Source organism: Cylas formicarius, unplaced genomic scaffold (assembly GCF_029955315.1).
Source record: "Cylas formicarius isolate icCylForm1 unplaced genomic scaffold, icCylForm1.1 PGA_scaffold_8__14_contigs__length_24414737, whole genome shotgun sequence".
NCBI classification, from domain to species: domain Eukaryota; kingdom Metazoa; phylum Arthropoda; class Insecta; order Coleoptera; family Brentidae; genus Cylas; species Cylas formicarius.
The window spans coordinates 17,151,885-17,179,768 of NW_026844361.1; the positions used below are offsets into that span (position 1 = coordinate 17,151,885).

Consider the following 27,884-nt stretch of genomic DNA (forward strand, 5'->3'; position numbering starts at 1 on the left):
CGTGTTCGACCATGTTACTGCAATAATTAATCCATCTGAAACAGTACCTCTCCGAAATTTAGTACTGAAGCATTAGAATTAATTAGAAGTGAAGTGAAGTGAATCTGCTTCTAGTTGAAAAAAATGTGTAGAACAATCGAAGAAGAAAATGTTTACAAAAGTCGAATACTACCAGAATTAATTATTAATGTGGGGAATGAGTCCAGTGACCATAGTGATTATTTTAATGAAGAATAACTATTTTATGAATATTCCAACATTGTCTTATAGCTACATTTACTCCTCATTTATATTTATAATAAACATTTTAAAATAATAATGGCTTTTTCACTACATGGATTACAAATAATTGAGGAATCTCACCGATGAAACTCAGCTTTTGGCATTCGGATGCACGAAATACGAATTGCGAATCTATTTCTTGATGGTTACAAAGAGAAACCCAAGCGAGGTAGGCCTGCGGTTAGAGCTTCATGAAAATTTCCCAAAGTTAAATACCGCTAACCGGTAACGGTATATCGTTCGGAAATATATACCTACGTCGGGTCGCCTATGACGTCAGTGCTGCGTCAAAATGCATGTTCTTCTATCTTTTCAGGTAAAGGAGTTCGTTCGTTGAGAACGCCGATAATTCGTCGCCACACTCGGTCGCCGAGACGACTGCCGACGGCGACGACGGCCAAAGTTTTGTCGATACACGTAAACAAGGATTTTAGGGGATTAATTTTTCAGACGTTCGGCCGGCAAAGTTTCGTACCGACGCCGGCGGCGGCGCCGCCTGATAGGTATACGTTTTGTCGCTGACATATTGTACCCAAGTAATTAAAAAGTAATTAGTTTTTATCGTGACGGGAGAGGGGGTGATAGCGGAACGCGATTCCGGGAACCCGATGACGCGATGAAAATTAATCAAAGTTTGGGCAAACAACGGTGTACTTGGTTAAACGAAGGATTTAACATTTATCATTTTGCTTCGGATATTATACGACGCATGTTTCCCTCATGGTCTGCCATGTTGTTATTTGTTAGATATTTGAGACGTGAAAATTCCGTTCATTAATAATAATAATCGAGTTTATTCGTAATGAAAAATATATCAATGTACACTATAAATAAATATTTATCAACTTACTAACAACTACACTGGTTAGCAAACGCACCACTGCTACATTTCAGTATCACGATAAAACTTTGTCTTCTTTTAAATAGATATCTTAGTAGGCTGCGAAAAAAAAATTGAAGTCTTGCGTCAAATAGTTTTTTATTGACAGTATTTTAAACAAGACGGTCCGAAAAAATGTCGCACATAACGCAAATTGAGTATAGAGCAGTCATAAAGTTTTTGACAAAAGAAGGGTTAGCACCTAAAATTATTAAAGCAAGGCTGGATGGTGTGTACGGCCAAAGTTCTCCTTCGTATTCTGTAGCGAAAGAAGGGGCAAAACGTTTTCGAATATCGTAGGAGTCCCTTGAAGATGATTCAAGAACTAGTCTACTAGTAGAGGTCATAACGAAAGATATTGTTGCTATTGTGGAAGAGGTGGTATTGAGTGATTGAAGTTTAAAGGTCAAGAAAATCTCAAAAATTACTAAGCTTTCTGATACCAATGTTCGTCGAATCATTCAGGTATGCATAAGGTTAGTGCAAGATTTGTTCCTAAAAACCTTTCGGCTATTCAGAAACAATGCCGTGTCGAGTGATTGCGGTCTTTTTTGGATCTCTGTGGGTCGGAACCGAAGCCTGTGATAGAAACTATTGTGACGGAAGATGAAACTATGGTTCTCTGTTATGACCCTCTATCGAAAAAAGAATCAATGGAGTAGCGTCGTAAGAAAATTCAGAGTCTGCCAGTCAACAAAAAATCTTTTGGGATTGTGAAGGAATTATTTTGATAGATTTTAAAGAAACTAATACTGTCAATAGTAAATATTACGCAACATTATTATATAAATTGCGAGACTGCATACGTCGAGGAAAACTGACCAGAGGCGTGCGTCTTTTGCACGATAATGCACCTGTCCATACTGCTGGTGTTACACAAGCTGCCATTTTAGAGTGTGGGTTCCAACAGATAGATCATCCTCCCTATAGTCCAGATATGGCCTCCAGCGACTATTATTTGTTTGAATATTTGAAAAAGGACTTAGGTGGGCGACAGTTTAACGACGAAGTTGAGTTGTTTTAGCTCGTTTTGCAGACAAACCAAAAAAATATATTTTTTAAAGGTATTGAATTGTCAGTAAAGAGTTGTAATAAGTGTATTGAAGTTAAACATAATAAAAAAATGTTACTCTACTTTGTTTCTTTCATATTCAGGCTAATAGTACAGGGGCTCGTGAAGCAACTATGTAACAAAACTTTGATAAGATCCGTTCAAAATGCGCATGCGCGAGATTTGAACTTTCGTTTTTAACCAATGGCAGCTCTAATCGCATTTTCTGACGTTCGACCCATAAGGCCTTGCGGCTTCCGACAACCAACATAGCCGCTGGCCGCATGTTTGGATGCTGCATTTTTACGGCAGTATTTTCTCAAAATATATCGAGATCCCATTAAATGTTCAGGCAAAAAAGGAATTAAGGCATGAAAAGCGTCGTTTAAGAAGTAGATAAATAGACACGATATTAGCTAATTTTTCCCGAATTTGTGCCCATAAATCGGCGCAAACATTTTGTTTTAGTAAACTTAGTTTAACCTCTATTGAAAATGTAGATAAAGTCGAATTCACGAAATGTGACTCTAAAAGTGTAATTTTTGACCGATTCGTTTTCACTAAGAGTGATGACAAACGAAAACTTTCCCACATTTCTTGTCATTGTTTTGGTAAAACTTGCAGGTTAATTGTTTTCTTACATTTCTCAATTCTTGTACGCTGAAACATATTACCCAAACGTCTTTCCTATGTAGCTATGTAAGTGTACCTTGCAGCTTGTTAGATCACTCGGATTCCCCTAAGAACCTACTAGGTCCTCATATTTGCCACACTGGTCTTTTTGTGAAGGAGCAAGCATTGGAAGCACAAACTATACAAGTTTCCGAGTGTAAGTCATATAGAAACCACTTTCAAATCTTTTAAATTAATTTGTACACTTACCCGTATGTAACCCCGTATCCTTAAATTTTATAACAACAATGGTACAGACTTCTATGGCAATAACAATTGCCAATTATATTCGGATTTCAGAGACTGATTTTGAGTTATGAGTTATGAAAATTAGTCAATTTCTTCACAAAAATTACGACAATGTGGTAACTCAGTTAGTTGGGGGGTGACGCATGCGCAAAAGATCCACACCTTATCTACGGAAACATCATAGCCACCTGCGGCGCATCACTTTTTACCGTAGTAGGGCCACTATATTATCTTGTAGCTATATGTACTCATCAAATATTTTCATGTTTTAATTAACTACAGTCGTATTGTAAATTAACAAAGGGATTAACAGAAGAAAAAATTCCAAAAGAAGATAAGAAAAAAATAAAAAAGATCAAGAAAATTATTAACTTTAGTTATAAATACTATTCGTGTTAAAAAATACGGGCCTTATCTCGTTTTGATCCAAATTATTCTCTACTGTAGATCATGTCCCAAATCTTCTCAATTTGGTTAAGATCGGGACTAGTTGCTGACCAATCCGTAGTTTCAATTCCAACCCCATTAAGATAATTCAGCACAATCCTACTGCCATTTTCAATAACCACCAAGTCAGTACTAGCAAAACACAACTGGCCCTCTACCAAATAATTTGGTGTTTTGAAAGTTACATTGGACATTTGGTGTTATACATCTATCTGAGTTGTAGACACAAAAACCTGGTTTCATCTGACCAACAAAAGAAATTTTCCCAGCCTTCATTAGCCCAAAATTTGAGCTTACTCTGGGGTTAAAGCAGGTCCTTGCTCCAAGAAAAGAACAAAACTAAAATTCTGGCTTCTGCACCATTGTGGAAATCAGTCACCCAAAACAATATTCATGTCCTATCTTTAGCTCCGTCCCTCCGTCCCAGATACAGAATCCATCCAGAAAATTTAGGAATAATGAAAGAGAGTTTAAATAATAAAATAATAATTAAATCTCTAATTTTGATAGGAAGTTTAATTAGAATCACTATCATCAACAATATTGAATTAGAACAAGAATGTTCAGATTGTCACAGTATTGGTTTATGGCAGCTGATTCGGCAACACCGAAGCCGCTGTCATAAAACAATAAATAACTATTAAAGCTTAAACATTTTTTGTTCTAATTTAATGGCTTTAAATGGGTTTTCATCGAGTAAAAGCCACCTCAGTTCTATTATCAATCATCATCAATCATCAATAATACAATAATATAGAGAAACGCACTTTGTGACCACATTCTTCAATCAATATTTTATTAGATGTTTATTTCTAAAACGATAATACAAAAAACAGCTCACTAACTCATTAAATATTTTTATTTTTAACCACTCTTGTATTGCATTTTGTGCACAGGTAATATTTGTAATTTTGCAGAGCAACATGCTGCGATAGAAAAAGCATCAAAACAATAGTCGATGGCATAATCATCTCTTCTGCCTTTTCTTGAAATTGAATTTTTCTTAAAAGCAATATTTAGCAACTCGATCAATCCTCGTCTCTTATCACCTTGCTTCCATTTAAAGCCTAGCCATCAATTACACTTACATGACGTATCCAATAGTATATCTCTCCCCGCCTAATGTACAGAGTTATGCATTTTATTGATTTGTATTTGATCATAACAAACCCCCAATTTCCAAATGTAGATAAAGGTGTGCTTCTGACATACGGGCATGTAGAAAAAGCTCTCGCCAAGCTCTAGCAATGGAAAAAACAGAACGTATTTTTCTTCTGGAGGCCTTGCTACTATGATCAATATTTCCATGACAACTTTTGAGATATTTTCAACAGTAAATATTGTTTGTTCGTTGCGAATTGTTGGAAATGTTTTATCATTGCATGAAAAGTTGATTTGCTACAGGCACACAGTTTTTTTAAAAAAAAAGCACAGAAACAAGACCTAGATAGCTTTTTCTGCATTCCCCTTATATAAGAAATTATCAACTTCTCTATTTTTAAAATGATTGTTTTCCGAACTCCCAATCGATAAGCCGGTGCAAAGCCTCCTGTGTAATATTTAATTTTTATAAAAATATATTTACCGATTCAGTTTTTTCCTTCGTTTGACCTTATTTTTATCACTTTCTCAAGAATGTTGGTTTACAAATGTTACAAAAAAGTACCACTTTTAAAAAGTGGCTACCCCCATTGCTATGTGAAAAAACTAGTTTTTCTTAAAAAATTATTAGGAAAAATTGCAATTAAAATTTTTCAAAACTAAATAAGGATCTCGTTAATTTTTCAAAGAAACTTCCACAGGCTTAATACTAAACTTGCGTGCAAAGAAATTTTGAACTTTTGACTTCAATTTCCTTTTTATTTAGAAAATACTGATTAGCAAAAAAATATGCTGTTTGAAAGGCAATTTAATATGCTTTAATACGAGTTTAAATTAATTAAAATTTATTTCTGCTTTTTACTTTTTTTTATTACTAAAAACAAACAGGGTTATTGACAATTAGCAACTCAATAATACTTAATAAGGAGTATGACCCCCTCTTGCCTTAACAACACCTCTTATTCGATTGGGCATAGATCTAATCAAATTCGCTATTGTTCTTTATGGAATGTTAAGCCACTCTTCTTCTACTGCAACAATAAGCTCTGGGCTCGAGGTTGGTGTACAAAGTCTAGCTCAAATTGTCAATTTTAACTCATCCCATAAATGTTCGATCGAAAACTCGAAAACCGACTTCTGTAATGTAATCTTGCACGATCCTTGCGATGTGTGGCCTAGCATTATCGTGCATAAAAATGAGTTCTTCTCCAATGTAGTAGACATATAGTACCAGGTGATTGATAAATATCCTCGACCTGTTAAACTTCCCGTCCCTTGACCTACGGATAAAAACAGGGCCAGTTCGTGCGTCCCTAGAAATTGCATCCCATATGATGCAGGAACCACCTCCATAAGGGCTCCGCTCTTCACTGCAGCATTCTGCAAATCGCTGTCCTGGCCTTCAGTAAATTTTTTTTCGTCGGTCGCTACCAAAAAGGCATAAACTTGTCTCATCTGAGAACAGAACAGATCTCTTGCAAAGAGTAGGCGTGCTTGTCGATGAGCTGGAGGAATTTTGGACCAATTGCTGTTGTTTTTGGGGTCAAGTTATTTCCCTTCAATCTTCTTCTCACTGTCCACTGACTGATCTATAGAAACCTATAAGCAACCAAACAATCTTATGGGAATGTGGGAATCAGTCATCCGAGACAGGTATCGTTTAGCTCCGCCCCCTCAAACAATATATATGCAGGCACAAAATAGAATGCGAGTGAGTTTAAGTTAAGTTTTAAAATTTTATACTCGGTTTAGTGATTGTGTTCGGCAGCAAACCGCTTAAAAGGTCCCCTGTTCTTGTACCTGTACTTGCTGCCTTTCGTAATCCTTAATAAAAACGACTCAAACCAATAAATAAGTTACGATAAGTTTCCTTACAATCCTCAGTTTAATAAAGTGCTCAAAATGCAATTCAAAGCATAAATCACGCAGTCCTTTTCCGAGCAAAAAGCGCCTGAAAATTTCCGTGCAGACAAACAAAAGTTGCACCCGACGAATTTGAAAACGCATTCCCGACGATTGACGTGCCTTTTTGAATTTTATCTTAAGTGCTGGAACGCGTAGCTTTTATGAGGTGATTTATATTAGCCGAACACTTTTCCGACATCCGGACTACGTAGATATAATAAATTGTGGTTGACTTTCGTCAGACGTGCACTTATCTGACAGCCGAGGTGGAGCATTATTATTCGCGAAGAAAGGCTTCTGGTCTCACCGTTTTAAATTTAAGATTCTCGCGGTTGACTTGGCTTAGCCCTTAAGCATATGGGATACATTGGCGTAGAAGCCAACAAAGTATTACCAGGGTAAAATATTTCTGCCAGCCAAATAGAGTTTAGGTTTACATTCCTGGTATAATACGACCAAAAATATAGTGCATTTATTGCGTTGACGTTTTAAGTATTTTACATTACAGTTCATTCTGCATTAAGTAGCTTTGCCTGAGATGGACCGTAACGAATATTGGTAGCAACTGGAAATTTTTATTTGAAATGTAAATGGAAAGTTTCAAATTTCAATACATATCGTTTTTAAGAGTTTAATCTAAATTGCAATATGTTATATATTACGGAGGTATTTAACTGTGATGCTTCAAGTAAGTACGTATTTATGACGAGCTTTGACCCTGCGAGGCTGTTTTCACTGGATAGTTCAAAGGGTAAGGGTAAGTACCTGTACTCTATTTAATCATTTTTGTCTTGTGTTCCTGTCGATTAACAACGTTCTTCTTCTTTTATTTTTGTATCTTCTACACAAGAAAACAGATAAATATTTATTAGAATCTTACAATTAAACATTTTTCGAAGGTTCCTTTAAAATGTAGAGACCGTGGAAAAGGAGATGTTCCCCTGTTAGAAGAAGATATGGAAAATAAGGCGCAATTTGAAGACGAAGTGACATGATCAAAGTTCCGAAGTTAACTTTAAGAAAAATCGTTGGATATATAAAAAACAACTTCTGGAATTATTTAAAATAAAACATTTTAATAAGACTATATATATATTGTTATCGCTCGCTTGGAGTTTCTGGTACATTTCGACGGAGATATTAATACCGCGACCTCTTGAGTTCGGATTAATTAGATGATCTTCCGACTTATAATAAATAATATCTGGTTATCTGGGAAACCGCCAAGACCAAAACATCCCCAACAAACTTCTGAAACAACAGCTTACAGAGATATGTATATACAGACTGACTTCTCGTCTCGATGCGACAGCGATAGTGAGACTTAACAACGACTTTTCCGTAGCCAGTGCTCTTCCCACCGTGTAAGCTAGTTGGAGTCTTTGTTCCTCAAACTTCGCGCATGCTAAGATAGCGAGTAACCAGCTTTTGACAGAATAAATTGTCAGCGGTTGGGGTCTTCTTAATGCGTTTAGTATACTGACTGAAGCTCCCATGCCCCTAAGTTTTCTGCATCCATTCCTTGACGTCCAAGTCCAAGCTCCGTTCGGGCTTGTTCATTCTGCCTACCACTTGGCGCCGTTTTTTATCTCCTTTTTTGTATGCAGTTGCAACAGCAGAGGTCGGTAAGTCTGCGTCCTCCTCGCCCCTGCCCAGCATGATGCAATATTGACTTCACTGCCGCTGCAAGCGTTCTACGCTTCAACACAGACGGTCCACCCGTGTTCGGCATTATTTTATTCAAAGCGAACGCTGACCTCCCTGCTTTCCTCTTAATCTGTCTGATGTAGGGCCCAAAGGATTCCCTGGCATATATATATATATATATATATATATATATATATATATATATATATATATATATATATATATATATATATATATATATATATATATATATATATATATATATATATATATATAAATATTTATCGAGAACAATTAGTCGTAGTAGAGTTGATCATTGAACTAGGTGACGACAGCAGCGATAGTAACGATTTTTTAAGTGACTGATACTTTATTACTATTATATTTAATATTTTGTATATTAATAATAATTTGTATATTAATAATAATGAAATCAAACGTAATAAATTGATACTTTATTGTTATTTTAATGTATGCATTGTTGACGCTTCTACATAAACGTGGCAACATCTTACCTAGTTTAAATGGCACCCCCTGTATATCATTTAATTTTTAAATTCTGCGCAAGAAATAAAAGAAAATTTACCGTTATTCAAATAAAAAATCATTTCCTACATTTTTAGGCAATATTTTAAACAGTCACGTTGATTTTCTTCAGTAATGGTAGCGCACAGAGGCCTGTTAGAAGTATCTGGCAAACGGATCGACGCTCTAAGTATTTTCAAGTATGCAGCATTGCCGCTTCTATATAAACGCGGCAACATCTTGCGTAGTTTAAATGGCACCCTCTGTATGTCGTTAAAGTTGTAAATAAAGTAGATTTTGTTCAGGTTTAACTTACCGCCATTGAAATAAAAAAATATTTTCTAGATTTTTAAGGAATTTGAACCCTTGAAGAAATCTTGATAGTTTCGTAATTGAGTAGAAAGCCGAACTTTTGCAGACAGTTACTGGAAGGCATTCTTAAGTGGAATACCATTTTCGATGGAACATATATGGTGTTTTAAAAACAAGGTTTATTGAGTATTTTTAAATAGGACACTCTGTATATTCTTTAATGTTCAAATTCTAAGAAAGAAGGTAACCAATTGTGTTCCAGGTTCAAGTTCAAGTAAATTTTCATGATTTTTACATAGTATACGCTCTCATTTCAGAGAAAGTATCTCACACAGACAGAGTAAACCTTGTGAAGTCTCATTTTCATTTAATTGAAGTTTCTTTCCAACTGTTCCGCGATTTTTCGGTATCCGGTTTTATTATATCAATCTAATAATAGCTTGAGCTTGGAGCATGACAGGAAGATATCTTTGTGTTGATCAAATGATGATTGACTTTCGAGAAAGGGCAACATAATTAAAATAAAAAAACGAAATTGAGGTTTTACAAAGTTCATTCTGTCTATGTGCAAGGACGGCAGCCAATAATGATTAATCATGCATCGATTAAGGACCTTTAAATAGGCGAATATTTGCTGGCGCTTGTATACTTCAAATATAATTTAATATTTTCCGTGCTTGGAGTGATTAATCAAACCCGCCTATGCAGTTGTTAATAGATTTTCGGAATTTCGGCGTCGGTTGTATCTGCCTAGCGTATGAGTTCCCAGGAGTTATGGAATTGCATTTAATGATAATTGCTAATTTGCCGCTAAGCATTAAGAATTTAATACCAATATCGTTCGCGATATATACGCGCGCATTAAATTGGAATTTGAAAAGCAATTACGCGACGATGTCTCGTTCGTACGGCTCGACGAATACAGGGTGGGCAAATGAAATTAATACACATTTTACCAAAATTGTTTTCAACAAAAATTTGATATTTTAAGACTTACTGTTGGCGGCTATAATCGTAATAGGTTAACGATATCAAACAACTGTATGTACGAGTTTTTGATGAATCTTGAATGAATCGAATTTTTGTTTAATAATGGCAATGGCTTCCAATAGAGATTAACAAAATGAGAAATTCAAATGTATTGCTTACCCCTCCTTTATTCAACTTAAATTCTCTCTAAATTTTTAGTTCTTATTTATTTTGTTAAATGCATTGTCATCAAGTAAAAGCCACCTCAGTTCAATGATATAACGCCATTTCTCTACCTAACTACAACACACACCAAATAAAAACGCCCCATTTTCGCTTGACCTTTTTCTATGTTATTTATTTACAATATATTTTTTCTACCCCGTTCTGTAAAATGCCCAATTATACACAGATGTACCGTAGGCAAGTGTTCTTTTACCACGTTCATTTTACCTCGTTTATTAGAAACCCTTAACTGAAATGCTGTTTACCACACTTGCATATTTTCTACTCCCTTCTCTAAAATATCCAATTAAACACGGAAAATAACATTTCACTAACAGCTGTGAGCCACTTCGGGCATTTTCGGGATATGATCACACTGTTTCAATTTTGAAGTGTGTTAATTTTGAGGGTCATGTCACTTAGTCAATGTCTTCTTCTTCTTGCTTTTATTGGGCACATCTACCATAGACACGCGCCCAACGCCGACATACGTCAAGTGATCTTTCTCCAAAGAACAATAATAATGGGCCAGTAAACTTTTAGCTCGATGCACACGGAAGTTAATTAGTGTCACACTACAACTTCAAAGCACATGCACTAAGAATGGCCTTTGCAATAAGTTCCAAATTACATGGGGGAAATTAAGCAGGAGGTAAAGAAATATGAGAGGGGACGTAAATATTAATCAGGTGTCTATAAAGGGATTGAGAAGAATTCCAATGCGGAACATAACCAAACAGCATGTGATGGAGATCTACTTCTCCCCATTTGTGAAACCCGAGATTAACCAGATTCTTCCTTTGTAGGAATCTATTTTTCTTCCTTATAGACCAGCAAATCCATAGTTTATTTTTAACAGCTCTTAAAAAAAATTGTAAAATGGGGCTTCAGTTCCAACGGATTCATCTCCCTAGCCAAATTGACCACACTCTCCACAATTTTTATTATCTTTCTTTTAGGCTAGGAAACCAGCAAAGAAATATTCACAACCCTTGCTGGGGCAGGACTTTTAATCAATTTTTAACTTCTAAAACCATCCTACTCGGTTCTTAAAGTTAGTAGACTTCAGACTACTAATTATACTGCATGATTAATTGGCACCATTTCAGCCATATATTTGCTAAAATATCTGTTCCCAGCTCAACACTAATTTAAGATGTGGTGTACCGTATTATCGTCCCCGTTAAAGACATTATACGTTTCCGCAGTTCATTGAGACAAACCTTAGCAAACCAGGAATCTATAAAATGCCTAAGGAAGGTCTCGAATTTAAGGTCAACCTGGAAGCAGTATACAAGAAGAAGTTTGGACTCCACCTTCTAGAGTCCAGACTAGTTTCACCCGCTTCGGCCAGAATTATGGTAACCAGAGTAGATTTGATAAATCCAAGAGCAATCCTCTATAGGACTCTGGTATTGAATTTTATCTAATTTGTCAACAATCGAATGCAAATATGATATGATGATCATGGTCTTATTGAGATGCGGCACCAGTTCTTCATCCTCGCAGAAGATCCTCTCCACTTGTGGAAGCCAGGACATTTTAAAATCAAATACTTCTCCCCAATACGCTGAAATACACTATTTGATGTAATTAACATAACATTAACATAGTTTCTTCCTTACGAGGGAAGCTTAGAACTTTACATTTATCTACGTTAAGACTCAATTCACCCCAGTCAACGAGTATATTTACTGATCTCTGCAACGTAACACAATCAGCAATAGTGGAAATTGAAGTATAAATTTTTAGGTTTTCCGAACATAACAGGTTCTGCGTATCATTGAGATTTAAAACAACGTCATTAATACAAATTAGAAATAGTAATGGTCCTAAGTTAGAACCCTGTGGCACCCCTGATGTTCTGAATTATCTATTAGATGTATACCCATTATAAGATTTGTACTGTGACCTGTCATTTGCGTAGTTCCTGAGAAACATCACCTCACCATCGGCAAATCCAAAACGCTTAAGTTACTGAAGCAAACCAGCATGACTGACTTGGTCGAATGCTTTACTAAAATCGATATATACAACATTTACTTTTCCTTGACTATCAAACACCCTTGCTGCATACTCCGTAAACCGTACCAAATTAGTAACTGTAGAGCTGGAGTTATAAAAACCGTGCTGACTTGGAGAGGTAATGCTTCTGACAGAGCTAAAAATACGGTCACACAGAACGACCTCAAGTATTTTAGAAACATTGCATAAGATTGTGGTAGGTCAATAATTGGTCACTTGATTTCTTTCACCACTTTTAAAAATTGGACAGACCCTGGATTCCTTCCAACATCGTGAATAAATTTTCGAGCAGAGCGCAAGGTTAAATATTTTAGGTAAAGGCTTGGAAAATACACTAACACAATCTTTTACTTAAAAAGAAGGAATTCCATCGGGTCCTAAGGTTATTTTTTAATTTATTAGCGGCCTTTGTTATTTCATTCTCAGTAATTGGATATCAATTTATATTGCTTGAGTTTAAATCTACTACGTTACAAAGAGTGCGCTCAGGACCAGAAGGAAGAAATACAGGCTCAAAAAAGGTAGCAAACCTTCCACAATAGAAAGGGGATCAAGGACATTGCCGTCGAAAACCATGTTACCGGGGATTCGGGTGGGTTTATTTTTTTGGTGTACATATGACCAAAATGTACGAGGATCTCCTTGTTGCACTGCGCCAAGGTAAACGCCATAAGCAGACTTGATCTAAGATTTAATTTTATATCTTAGCCTTTTAAACTCGACTAAGTGGGCCCTAACACCAATTTTATTGCATTTTTTGTGTATTTTTGCTTTTTGTTTTTTTTTATGAACTGGGGTGCGTACCAAGCAGGATATTTATTAGTGTAATTTTTAAACAATCAATTAAAAGTGTTTTAAAAAGTCCCAATTTGTGTTTAGAAGGTCATTATATAATGCAACATAATCAGCCTTAGTGAAATTATAATGTTTTTGCATTACCAATTATAACAAAGTGCTTATTAAGTTTTACTCAATAGGAAATTGAGTATACTGCTACCTCATTGAGGACGGTAATGACCATAAAACTTATATGGCTGTATACCGCACCATCATCAACTGTATCATCATCATCATCATCTAAACTCAGAGAAATTCTCAATTAACATCAGCAACGTGCAAATTCATGTCAAGCAAAATGTTATATCTTGAAACAAAGAAAACTTGAATATATGATTTAAACTTAAAATTTAGACTTAGAACATACTCGATTAACGCGATACGAAGTCGAGATCTGTAATGAAATTGATTGATTTGAATCTCGTATTCATTTACAACTCTTGCTGCCAACTTAACTTCGATTTCGAATAGTTGAACTTATATGATTGAATCAATCTGACCGACTTAACAGAGTCTATTTATGTTACGCACATGGCTTCCCCATTCTTCTACGTTACTACGGAAAATCACTGTCGTGTCTTTTCGAGTGACACTTCAAGTATTGGTTTTTTCGCGTTTCCCATCTCGAGGGTTCTAGCGAGCTTTCCCAGGAGTACCATTATATCCTCTCGCTTTTATGAGTTTTTTGTGCGTCCTAAAGTCCTTTAATCTTCCACAAGATTTCGCTGTTAAACGAATTCATCGGGGAGGGTTTTTACTATAGCCCGACCGATATATAATATACCCAATTTTTCCCCAAAAAGCCGGAGAAAATTAGAAACGTCTCTAAGCGGCACACGAGTTTGGTAAAGGGGTTCACGTTTCAAAAAGAGCCCTGCGCAAAATTCATGGTCGATATCTGATTAGACGCTTGAATTTTATCAAAAAGCAGTGGCGGGAAGTTATTAAATTTATTATTAAAAATCACCTAAGGCTTCTTCGTTTCATTCTGTGACGGGTCCAGTAGAAATTATGCTATATCTGGATGGTCCTCCTTATCTTACTTCGATGCTACTGAAAATGATCTGATATACCGGGTGTCCCAGTAACGGCAACGAGGTATTGTTATCTTAAAAGTTAAAACTCCTTGTTTGTTCTGTCTTTTTCTTAAATAAATGTCAATATATTCAAAAAGACTTGGAGTCGTTAAAATGTCTATCAATCGTACCACCAGGTGGCGTTTTCAAAAGATTAATTAATTGAAGGACGTTTTGACATGCTTAGTCGTTTTGAAATATTTAGGATTTTAACTTATTTTTCACTTAATAATTAGGTTTAATCACTATTTCAAACACTAGTCAATTTTTTTTTTCAAAGAAACTTTCTACTGTAATGCTATTTACAAATCTTTTGGATTCCTCCTGCGTCGGTTTTTGATGAATCGAACTTCGAGCTTAACATAAAACTGCACTCTACTCTCTACTACTGAATTCTACTCTGTACCATTTATATATGGTTAGAGGGGGGCGAAGCTAATGAATCTCTGTCTCGGATGTTAAGTTAAGATTGTTTCGTTGCTTATAAATTTCTACAGATTCTCGTATTTTTCGTTGGTAAAAGAATTGACTACATGCAAGAGTTTTATGTCCGGTTTCGTGATTATGTTGGGCAACTGCTGATGATTTTATTTGTCTTACCCTTAAGGCTGTTTCATGTTCTTTAAGTCTAGTTGAACCAATGTATTGTTTTCCGCATGTAAGGGGTGTTTTTTTTTTCGATGTATAGAACTTTAAGTTGCAATAAAACAACGATGGATTTTTCGATTGACATGAATTTTATTTATCCGAAAGATAATCTTGTGGCATTACATTTTAAATGTGATTTCTGGCATATGACCCCCACGGATGGCGCGGATGTAGTCCAATCTGGACGTCCAATTTTCGATGACTTTTTCCAACATTTGTGGCCGTATATCGGCAATAACACGGCGAATGTTGTCTTCCAAATGGTGAAGCGTTTGTGGCTTATCCGCATAGACCAATGACTTTACATAGCCCCACAGAAAGTAGTCTAGCGGTGTTAAATCACAAGATCTTGGAGGCCAATTCACAGGTCCAAAACGCGAAATTAGACGGTCACCAAACGTGTCTTTCAATAAATCGATTGTGGCACGAGCTGTATGACATGTTGCGCCGTTTTGTTAAAACCACATCTCCTGCACATCATGGTTATTCAATTCAGGAATGAAAGAGTTACTATTCATAGCTCTATACCGATCACCATTGACTGTAACGTTCTGGCCATCATCGTTTTTGAAGAAGTACGGACCAATGATTCCACTAGCCCATAAAGTGCAAAAAAACAGTCAGTTTTTCTAGATGTTACGGTGTTTCAACATACACTTGAGGATTAGCTTCGCTCCAAATGCTGCAGTTTTGTTTTTGTTGACGTAGCCATTCAACCAGAAGTGCGCTTCATCGCTAAACAAACTTCGCTTATGAAAATCGGGAACAACGGCAATCTCGTTCTGAGCCCATTCGATGAATCTACGCCTTACTTGATGATCGTTTGGCTTCAATTCTTGCACAAGTTGGATTTTGTAAGCACGTAAACCAAGATCCTTCCGCAAAATCTTCCATAAAGTGGATGGACACAGATCCAGAGTCCACCCGCTCGATGGCGGGTGGACTCATTCGGGTCTTCCTCAATGCTACGCTCTGCAGCAGCAATAGCTTCTTCTGTACGAACCGTACGGCGTCTCTGGGGATGCGAATTATCAATAAGAGTAAACGTGGTGCGAAAAGGTTTCATGGTTAATCGAATTAACTGCTCTGATGGACGATTTTGTCGACGATAAAATTTACGCAGTGCGCGATACGTATTCCGCACAGAACCTTTATTTTCGAAATGAAATTGCACTATTTGCAAGCATTGTTCAGGCGTGAGTCTATTCATGATGAATTGCCAAGCCAAACTGAGAATAACTTGGCACCTGTTAAATCTGTCGCCATCTTGAACAGTAATGCCAACTTAAAGTTCTATACATCGAAAAAAACACCCATTACCAGGAATGCTGTAAACTCCTAGCATCTGAAACTGAATTTCTTGGACAAGTGGTAAATCCAATTTTAGCGTTATATACTCAGGAACTTTTGATATGTGATCAGTGATGTTTTGAATGTAAGAAAGGACAACAGTGGCAAGTGTGGGATTGCTGTTGGACCCATTATCGTTAGAAGATCGCGGTAAATGTAATTAATGGAACGCTAATTTGGAAGTTATTTGAGAGAAGAGCAGATCTAAGGGTTGAGATAGTTTCACGACCCTGTAAACAAGAGAGTTGATAACCGATTATTTTTGGGCCGGATGGTGATGTGACAATACGTTAAAGTATCGATCTGTGTGCGTAGATTTTCTGTAAACAGAATGATCCAGTGATAAAACGTATGTTAGGGTATACAGAGTTTAAATGGCTAAGAAAAGCTTGAAGCGTTTCCATAATTTTGATTTTATATAAAAGGTGTCGAGGGCTTTCTCTGAAGAAGTCAACAGGATGATTGGCGAGACGTCAGCAAGTTCGAATTAACTGTCGACGTATTTAATTATTAAAACGCGAAAAACCTTCTAAAAAATGAATAAAACATCTCTTTTGACAGAATAATTCATTTCATTCATTCAAATTTTATTTTAATTGTAAATATCACTTGTTATGCTAAATAACAAATTTGCGTTTTATTTCGTAAATTCGGAATAACTGGGCTTTAATAACAACCCGTAAATTGGAAAATTTATACTAGTAATAGCACTAGAGGTAAAATTGTTTTCGTCGTCGGTTCGGGATAATCTTGAAAATATTCATAAACTCGAAAAAATATCCGGATTAAATTTGATCACGTGTGATATTCGATAAGTAAATTCCCCACCAGTAGTTTTTCTACCAATCAAAATTAATTTTTTTGACAGATTTCCATAGCAACGCATGTTTCTATAAAAATTTCCAGTACAATTGACTGTTGGGGAACCACGGTGTAAAAAAACACTAAAAAACTATGTTTTGAGCGTTATATTTTAGGTTAAGGTAAAGAACTATCTAATGATATAAATAGTGATATCGTTGCATTTATCCTTTTTTTTCAAAAAATATTTCTCTTGCCATTATGTCAGAAGACACCACTTGGTGTAAAGGTAAGTAAACGCAATCGCGTCACTTATAGCACGACTGATAGGCTAGTAAAGTCCTTTTACCCACGCCTGTTAAAACAAGATTGCTTTCGAAAAATCGTCACTGGACGGGGCAAGTTCGTAGCGCGTAGCGCGAAATAGCTTTTTATTATAAAAGCAAAGACCTTCGGGGATTCGTGTGGTAAAGGGAAGCATTGTTTTTCTATCGAGCTCCTACGGACCACTATCGAACTTTCGGAAAATCGATGTAATTTAATTATGCATGCACCCTATATAAAACGTTCTTCACATCTCTTCGAACTTCAAAGTTACAGCAAACATCGGTAAATATAAAAATTTGCACAGATAATAGCGTTATCAAATTATATATATTTTTTAAGCGATATCTCAAATGCTAGTGAGTATGGCTTTAGAAGACGGCATTCGACAGACAGAACGCTACCATAGACTGTGCACAAAATATACAGGGTGTTTTCTAATTGAATGTCAATAATTTAGGAGGCGATTTTGGGTCGATTTTAAAAAACTTCTTATCTTTTGAGATACAGGGTGGTTGCTGGACAAATTAAACATAAACATAGCAGTGGAATAGACGACATTCCAACTAGTATCATAAAAATTTCTGTCCCATATGTTATTAATTAATGACTCCTTTGAAAATGACGTAAAACCACTCTATAAAAAGGGAGACCCGGAAATAATTACCAATTATAGGCCAATTAGCATTTTTCTAAAATATGTGAGGGTTTTTTTATAAGTATAAACTGTTCATCAATCATCAGCATAGGTATGTAGCAAATAAATCAACAGAAACTGCTATATTTCAATTTATAAAAACAGCTGGTCAGTTAAGCTCAAGACTTTAATACTTCGAAGAAAAATACAAAAATAACTTCTACTTTACTGTGGTGTACTTGCTGCCAATAAATAAATTATAGGTTTATTCCGGAAAATTCATAAAAACCCGAAGAAATCGTAAAATGAATACTAAACATTATTTTTCGGTTATTAAGGAATATAGTCATCGCATAGCACAAGGTAGAATTCTTGTGAATTGTATTTTGTAACAAAGTCAGAAGAAGAGAGGTAGAAACTCTCACCGAGGTTAGTGCGAAAAATAACGATATTTTTGCAAGAGCTTATGACTGGTTTCTAGGAAATAAATTGGTATTAATCAAAGAAAAATCAAATTTAATCATTTTTGGAACTAGGTCAGGTATAGGTGAAACACCACTTGGCATAAGGGTGGGTAAAAAAAATGTAAATATTGTGAAGAGCACTAATTTCTTAGGTTTACAAATTAACGAGTTTTTTTTATTGTTGAGCATATTGATTATTTGCTAAATGAGTATGAATATGGATACACTGAAAATGATCTATTTTGCAAACTTTCAGTCACACATGAGGTATGGAATTATTTCTTTCAATATATAAAATATAAAATACAGTGAGATTTGCCACTGTGCTTCGAGCCTGATATAAAGTCAAATTACAACATTCCATGCAAATATCCGACTGATAAAATATCGATTTTCGTCATGTCCCCACAAAGCGTCGGATAAGACTCCCTTATCTATCATTTTCCAAGTTTCTCTCGCAACGAGCGAAAACTTCTTGACAGTTACATTTGCAGGATGCCCGAGATTTCTCGACTGATTTACTTCCACTGCGTCCTCGGTTAAACCCTGCCCGAATCCTGACATAACAAATTTCAATTTCAATCAGCGTCGGACTTCACCGAAATCGATATCGCCTCGCTCGAATAGTAATAGATTTAGGTACAGGCTGTCTGACATGAATTAGTTATGTCGAGGAATGTTGAGCAACTTATCACTTTGGCCTGCCTTCCTGGCCTGGCCTGTTTTCCGGAAGAGAGTATTTGATAAAAGATAAAAAATCTCGTATAATAAATTATTTAATACGAGACTTCAAAAAATTGAACTTTTAGGAGATTTATTTTTTAAAATTACTTTCATTTGATACGTGCAAGGTTGCGTAAAGTTTATCTAACCTAATTTTAATGTCTTAAATAAGCAAAAAGGTATTTATTCTATATTATGACTCTAACTGGAATAATTTGAACTTACTTTTCAATTAACTATTCAATTGGAAAGCAAAACCCACGAAAATAAAAACTAATTACCGTTTTTGTCGTCATTTGCATCTAGTTACCTATGATGTTTGCAAATGTCAGATAATTTTTTGACGCTGTCAATTTGGTCTGGTTGGTGCCGTAAAACACTTTTATAAGGTGGTCTGCGAATTAAGGTCCCTTTGACAGCACTGATTCAAATTCTATCGTTAAGTTTTAATTGTTTTTAAAATCTCCCAGACTGGTATTGACAACTAACTAATAAAGTTCTTAAAAATAACACCAAACGGTATTTTCATGATATTGTCCAAAGCTAAAAAACATATCAATACGCTTTTCTTCATTCAACATTCACACTTTTAGCACTTTTACTTTTTTGAGAATCTGCGCAGCAGACTTATTGGTCTATAGCTGACCATTTTTTCGACCTTTTTGTATAACTGTGTGGTGGTGATGTGCGGAGTGCCCTCTATTGCCAATTGTCGGAGACGAAGTCGGCAAAGTTCCTTTTTAGGGGACGTACTGTGTTGACGTGCTATTGATTGCTTTGTTCGATTTCGATCTTCTGGACCAGAGTTACTTTTGTTTTTCACGTATAGTAATACACTCCGTTAGTATAGTGTGTATTATTTTCGACGCTTCTGAACCCGGGGTGCTTCGGTAGAAACACATCCATCACAGGTTTAATTAAGGCTAATTTTAGTTTAGTTGGGAAAATGAAATTTCGAAAAGAATTATTAAATATGTTTCTTAATACTTTTTTGTTTTCTACAATCGACTTTTTGAGGGCTATCTCAATTATTGTCAGAGATGCTGTGCTCGATTTCGTGAAAGAAAACATAAGGTTTTCAAAATACTCCTAAACCTCTTTGTTTTTGAGGGACAAAGTCGAAGAGAACATTTGGCCATTTCATTTTAAACATCCTGTATTGCAATGATATAATGACAGCGGAATCTTGTAGTTATTTTAGTAGTAGTTTTTTTAAAGGAACATTCTGTAGGTATGTATTTTTTATTGGGTCGCGCTTTTAGTAAGCTTTTCAAAAACGAGTGATTATCTAAATATATTTGTTTAAATAAACATATTTTTTGACACTTCAGCAAAAAACACTTCGCTTCTTAATTTTATTCTGGCTAAGAATATATGGTGCAATGTTCGTTTACCCAAAATCATTTAGTTAAATTAGGATTGTACTTTTTTCTTTAAGAAAGTTTTATGAACAGTTTTTTTCCGAAAATATATCATTTCCATTGTCCACGTTATATAATAATAGAAATCAGTTACATTAAAACTGATGTTTTCTCTGAATTCTAAATGTTTTTTTCTGAATATTACCGAATCCTTGTTTTTTCTCTGAGACATTTCTTTAGAAAATAGCTTTTCTGCAAGGTCATTACGCTTAAACATATATATTGCATTAAAAAAAGTTTTAGTTAGTCTATCCAAAATTCGAAACATAAGAATGAAATGAAAAATTTTTATTTTTAGACGTTCTAAAATGCAAAAATAATTGTTTAAAAGTTTTTACTATTTATTAAATTCTGGAGTTTTTTTTCCGATTATAATAGAAATCATAATAACAATAATAATATTTTTAAAGGAAATAATATTAAATTAAAATGTCAAAATATATGTGTATAAAATAATATGTTATATTTTTTTTAAATCGTCAATCAAATTTTAAAACAATATACAGGGCGCTTCATTTCAAAAACATAACTTTAGCTCGTATCCAAAAAATCTGGTGTACCACTCAATACTGCGTAATAATTACGAAAAATGGGTGGACAAATAAGAATAAGAGACTTGCGGAAAAAATTTTATTATGAAAGTGGCCAAAAGAATATCGTGGAAAATATGGTTTTAGTTCCAATATGGTCACCAAGGGGCGGAACAGCCATCTTAAATGTTAAAAGTAATTTTTCACTAAAAGATGAACTTTCTAGAGAGAACAGACTTCTACTCCGTCTCGTTAAAAAAAGTTTTTATTTCTCTATCAACCCCGTCTTACCTGTAATAAGTCCTTAGTGATCCCGCTAGAGCGCGTTCTTTGATATAATTACAGAAAATATCCATGGACAACCATCTAGTTGCAAAAAATATTTTACCGTATATCTAGTATAATAGGCAATTGGTTGACTAGTGGTTGAACAAAGAAATAGGAACCTATCATACATCGAGACTTCAATGGCCTTGATGATATTATACAGATTAAAGTTCTAAAAGTGGAAATATAAAAATATTTTTCACGGTTTTCTTTTGACCACTTTACAATTCCACCCAGCATAATCTGGACGCAGTAAATTTAAAAAGGTTCCATAACAAACCCCACGTATCTTTAAGATGAAACCATGTGAAAAACCTTTTATTTTGGACAGTAATGCTTATATTTCGCATTCGGCTATTGTATCCTTGTCAACGAATAAACCGTTCAGAGTCCAAACAACCCGCGGACACTTCAGAAATCACTCGTTAATTACGAGGACATTTTAATTAAATTTCTGCGGGATGAGATGCATAGCCAAATTCGAGGCGACACGATTCGATTCCGCGTACGGAAATAGACGTCTATTATTTGCACGGAATTCTCAGCCAAGACTATGCAATTTACATTTCGACGGAGATGTTAATACCGCGAGCTCTTGAGTTCGGATTAATTAATGTCCTCCACCGATGATCTTCCGACTTATAATAAATAATATCTGGTTATCTGGGAAACCGCCAAGACCAAACCATCCCCAACAAACTTCTGAAACAACAGCTTACAGAGATATGTATATACAGACTGACTGCTCGTCTCGATGCGACAGCGATAGTGAGACCTAACAACGACTTTTCCGTAGTCAGTGCTCTTTCCACCGTGTCAGCTAGTTGGAGTCTTTGTCCCTCAAACTTCGCGCATTCGAAGATAGCGAGTAACCAGCTTTTGACAGAATAAATTGTCAGCGGTTGGAGTCTTCTTAATGCGTTTAGTATACTGACCGAAGCGTCCATGTCCCGACAGGAGCTGGGTCACGAAATAGTCTGGGACTCCTAAGGTTTCCTGCATCCATTCCTTGAAGTCCAAGTCCAAGCTCCGTTGGGGTTTGTTGACCATTCTTCCTACCACTTGGCGCCGTTTTTTAGCTTCTTTTTTGTATGCAGATGCAACAGCAGAGGTCGGTAAGTCTGCGTCCTCCTCGCCCCTGCCCAGCATGATGCAATATTGACTTCACTACCGCTGCAAGCGTTCTACGCTTCAACACAGACGGTCCACCCGTGTTCGGCATTATTTTCTTCAAAGCGAATGCTGACCTCCCTGCTTTCCTCTTAATCTCTCTGATGTGGGGCCCAAAGGTTTCCCTGGGGCACAGCACGACTCTTAGATACTTCACTGACTGAATAGGGTGGATATCCTTGCGGCGGTGTACGCAACTGTTTCGGTCCCATTTGTAAGTCCCTCTCTGAGCAACGAATCATACATAGTGTTCCACACTTTGTGCTGCGTCCTCTATTCTCTGCTTTATGATTTGTTCGTATAGCTTATTGAAAGCATGGATCCTATACGATTCTTGCTCAACATGTGTCCTTTGCATTGCGTCTCTTGGGTGGGGTTGTCATCCTCTTGGGATGCTCTGGAAAGAGGGCTTCTATTTTTTTTTCTTTTTTTTGTACAGCTCCACGGCAGTTTCATGCGCAGGAATCTCATGGCGATCTGATAGCCTTCGCCTCATATATTGCTATTCAGGTTGTGTGTCAACCAGCACTAACGTTTTTCGTCTTTTATTGCCTTAGTACCGTCCACCAGTACTTTCACCTTTGCTTCCTTGCAGGCTTCGAGCGTTATTTTTGTAAGGTTTCTGACAGTTAACTGTTTATTTTTTGCTGATTTCTGCACTGCGGAGCGGAAACTCTCCTGGTCTATCTTCGCGTTTGTCCAAGCTAGTTTTCTCTTCGTTTGTCTGTTGTGGTTCGTTTCAGGCTGGAAAAAATGTAACTCTGGTCGCTTTGTTTTTCCTCCTCTGAGACCTCCCACAATATCAGCGTTTTTGCCGTGGACTGCTCTGCGGCCGTGATGTCATCAGACACTTGCGAATACTCAATTTTTCGCTGATAGAATAGCAGATCAGGACTAGGTTGTTAGGACGAATAAGGAATTATGATATAGGTTTATTAGAAGTAGTTCAAAAACGGTAAAAATGATTTAGGAAAAGAATAATTCTTTAATCTAGTGATACACTTTATAAAGAAAATATTTACCTTACGACAGCTGTATTACTTAAATGTTATCATGAACGTTAAAGGCAATAAAATTAGGTGTTTCTGTGGAGTAAAAGCAGATTAATTCTTATTTTAATTAATTTATATATATATATATATATATATATATATATATATATATATATATATATATATATATATATATATATATATAAAGGGCAAAATTATAACGCTTAATTTTTATTTTTATTAAATTATTCTAGAAACTTTATTAGAATTAGAAGGAGATTCAGATCTAGATACTTCGGCTATTATTATAATTATATTGATATTTCCATTTGTGCCATTTGGTACAAGTTTCGAAAAAAGCCCTTGATTTCTTCAAATGGTTTTGTGGGTTATTCCACATTATAGTCGCTGGAAAGGAAAAATAGTTCATTGTTTGTCATTCTTTGTGGTATCAATTTCAGAAGTATCCTGGTTTGCTGCTTTTTGGCAACCAGAATTAGTTGATGTATAAAATACCTTAGTTCAAAGTTGCTATATCCCCGAATATAGATAATACTGCATTTATCAAATAGCTGAACTTTACTCGGAGGGTATAACAATTCTCAAACAATAGAGACCCACCTCTCCGAGCCCAACTATTTAAAACATGTTGCGTTAAAGTTCCGAGGGATTATCCGGGCGACCGAAGTGCTGATCGAACCGGGCGTCCAATTATGTTCGGATACGCGAGAGAATTGTCCAACTTTTCGGAAACCAAGTGCATTTGACGGAATCCAAATTGAGAAAGGACATTTTTCAAGGATTAAGAACTATTAACAAACACGCTTCGCATTGGTTAAAAAGCAATTAACACTTATATTATTTATTACATATTATATAATTGACAAATTTACAGATGGTTCAAATCTAATATAAGACAACCCATATTTGTTCATAAATTTGCCCCTTACTAGAACGAGATGAGAAGGTTTAGAATTTTGTGAAATATCGTTGGGATCTAATGTAAGTTGTTCGATCAGGTGAAAGGAATTACATGCGAAACCATCAGGTTTCTCTGTAAATGTTTTTAATATAAAAGCTAAATATCTTGCTAGACAACATGTTGCAGAATCAATCCTGCAGATAATCCTGATTTATAGATCTTGAGGAGTTTGTAGAAACAAAAAAATTTAGAATGACGGATTCTCATAGAGAAGAAGTTTTAATAGCAAAATTTAAGATTGCGTTGACGTAGGATCTTATTTAAGTTGACTATACGATCCATCCGTAAGAATATCTTTATCAGGATGAGATTTTAGAGATTTTAGAGCTATTCGTCCAGCCTTTGGGTTATGAGCACAACGTCGCAGGAGGAGTCTGGAAGATTTGTGATTTTTACCGGATGCAATTAACAAATTAGAGGATATCAAAATGTTGCTCTTTCGGAGAATCTTTTGGACGGCTAGATTGATAATTTAAAGGGTAGGAAGGAGAAAAATGTCTTGGTTGCGAAACATCAAACAAACAAACTGCAAGAAGTAGAGAAGCAATGCAAAAATGTGAAGAAATGAGATGAAGGGAATTGTTTTTTCAAAACAAAATGTTTATTTAATTTAATAACTTGGTATTTCTTAACTTGCCTTCAATAATTATTTGCCTGATTTTACTAAATATTTATTAAATTTATTATTAACGGACATATTGGTGTAACATAAACCACTTTAACTAAATATATTTGGCTTTATGAACAAATATTTTCTTTCCGATTTCATCTTTATGACTTTTATTCTGAGTGTTTTAACATTGTGCTAACATGCTTTTCGATCTTGTGTCTATGCAGTTGGTGAGTTCTGTTCAGTTTATTACTAATAAATCGATTGAACAAAGTCAAACATCATTTCGGGACGAAATTGCAGTTGTCTTTGGAGAGTGTATAAACAGCCTGGTAGGGATACGCTGTCATGTATATCGCGAAGCAATGGTAAATATTTCCTCGGAAAGGTAAACCGAGCGAGATATTTGATTGCTCGTTGGTCGTGGTGTTTTCAAAATAGCACGTTTTAGATTGAACCATCATCGAATATATACAGGTTTTTTAAAGTATCGACATATGTTATTGGAAAATTAAAATTTGAAAATATTGTAATTGCTGTCACCCTAAACCGCAGCGCCATTATGGTTTCAACTAAGTATTTTTAAAAGAAAAAAAAGGGATGCTTCAATTGGTAAAGGTATTGGTATTGGTATTAAAGGGGGGCGCTCTCGCGGGCGTCCAAGCACTTAGGCCACCAGATGGGCCCGTTGTGCCCCCAGGCCGCTCTAGAGGGCGTCCAGAATGCCGCCAGCAACTCCTTTAGCCCAATACCGTGCACTGAGTCCGAATCGATCAGGGGCGTTCCGAAGACTCCCAATCTTGCCCATGTCAAGGCAGGGCACTCGGTGAGCAGATGATACGGGGTCTCCTCCCCTTCCATGTACCACCTACACTCCGGGTCGTCTCCAATGCCTAGCAAGCAAAGATGCCTCCTAAAGCTGCAATGTCCTGTGTAGGCCCCTGGTAGTGCTCTACACTCCCTTCTGGTCAGTCTAAGCAGCTCCCTGGTCCGAGGAAGGGCGGGCCCATCCATCATAAGCCTCGCCTGCCTCATTCCCGGAGCAACTCTCCAGCCCCCCGCGGCCCGGTCTCTCGCCCAGGCTTCGAGAGCTCCCCGCCTCACACACGGGGCGATCCCCAAGCGGGGCTCTGGCCCTATATGCCTATGCGAGGAGCCCTCTCTGGCTAAGGCGAAGGCTAAGAAATTTCATAGATCGATCAAAAATAATATCAGAAGATGAAGATTTTTTACGGCTTTATTATTTTTCATATGATTAGTATAATCATCAAATACAATTGTCTACAGTTTCTTAGTTTTATTTATATTGAACGTCCGATGGCGTGTATGTGCTGCGCATACTTTGTAAAATATGAATTTTCTAATAGTTAAAACCGCGATATCTCACGACTGGCGAGTCGTGAGAAAAAAAGTGTCTAAATAATTTCTGTAGAGTATTGTATGATCTGTAACTTTGGCCTGACCTGTTTTCACGCTAAAACTTACCGTTTTCGAGAAAAATGGAAAAAATCCCAATTTTGTACGTTTGATCTTGAATGAAATTTTTTGCACAATTCGAATCGAAGGGGATTTTTGACATTTCATGTATAATGGTGTATTTAACGTATCTGCCAATTTTTAACTCTATGGGAATTTTGGCTAGGTCAAATGTTTATTTTGACTGGATTACATGACAGCAGTACACTCATTCTACGAAAAACTGAGAAGAGTGAACTTAGAAGGGATTAAATCTTCTCAACAAAACAGAGAACAATATGTAAATAACATACGAGATTTTAACTCAAAGCTCCGTCAAAGGTTTGGAAGGCGTTGCCCAAGGTTCTGTTATCTCTCAAATATTTATTTATTTTGTAGTATACGCACTACGTCCATTTTATCGTCGACAAAATCGTCCATCAGAGCAGTTAATTCGATTAACCATGGAAAGTTTTCGCGCCACGTTTACTCTTATTGATAACTCGCATCCCCAGAGACGCCGTGCGGTACGTACAGAAGAAGCTATTGCTGCTGCAGAGCGTAGCATTGAGGAAGACCCGAATGAGTCCATCCGCCATCGAGCACAGGAATTGGATCTGTGTCCATCCACTTTATGGAAGATTTTGCGGAAGGATCTTGGTTTACGTGCTTACAAAATCCAACTCGTGCAAGAATTGAAGCCAAACGATCATCAAGTAAGGCGTAGATTCGTCGAATGGGCCCAAAACGAGATTGCCGTTGTTTAGCGATGAAGCGCACTTCTGGTTGAATGGCTACGTCAACAAACAAATCTGCCGCATTTGGAGCGAAGCTAATCCTCAAGTGTATGTCGAAACACCGTTACATCCAGATAAACTGACTATTTGGTGCGCTTTATTGGCTGGTGGAATCATTGGTCCGTAATTCTTCAAAAACTATGATGGCCAGAACGTTACAGTCAATGGTGATCGGTATAGAGCTATGATTATTAACTCTTTCATTCCTGAATTGAATAACCATGATGTCCAGGAGATGTGGTTTCAACAAGACGGCGCAACATGTCACACAGTTCGTGCCACAATCGATTTATTGAAAGACACGTTTGGTGACCGCCTAATTTCACGTTTTGAACCTGTGAAAGTCATTGGTCTATGCGGATAAGCCACAAACGCTTGATCATTTGGAAGACAACATTCGCCGTGTTATTGCCGATATATAGGGCCACAAATGTTGGAAAAAGTCATCGA

At 36.3% G+C, this 27,884-nt stretch overlaps 1 protein-coding gene across 1 annotated transcript in view; it reads left to right on the forward strand.

Annotated features, from left to right (window-relative positions):
• Window positions 1-27,884, forward strand: part of LOC132706483 (ras-like protein family member 10B) — a 143,651-nt gene that overhangs the window by 71,386 nt on the left and 44,381 nt on the right. Inside the window, exon 3 of the mRNA XM_060677838.1 lies at window positions 733-785. Coding sequence (XP_060533821.1) covers window positions 733-785 — 53 coding nt within the window. The remainder of the gene's footprint in view (window positions 1-732; window positions 786-27,884) is intronic.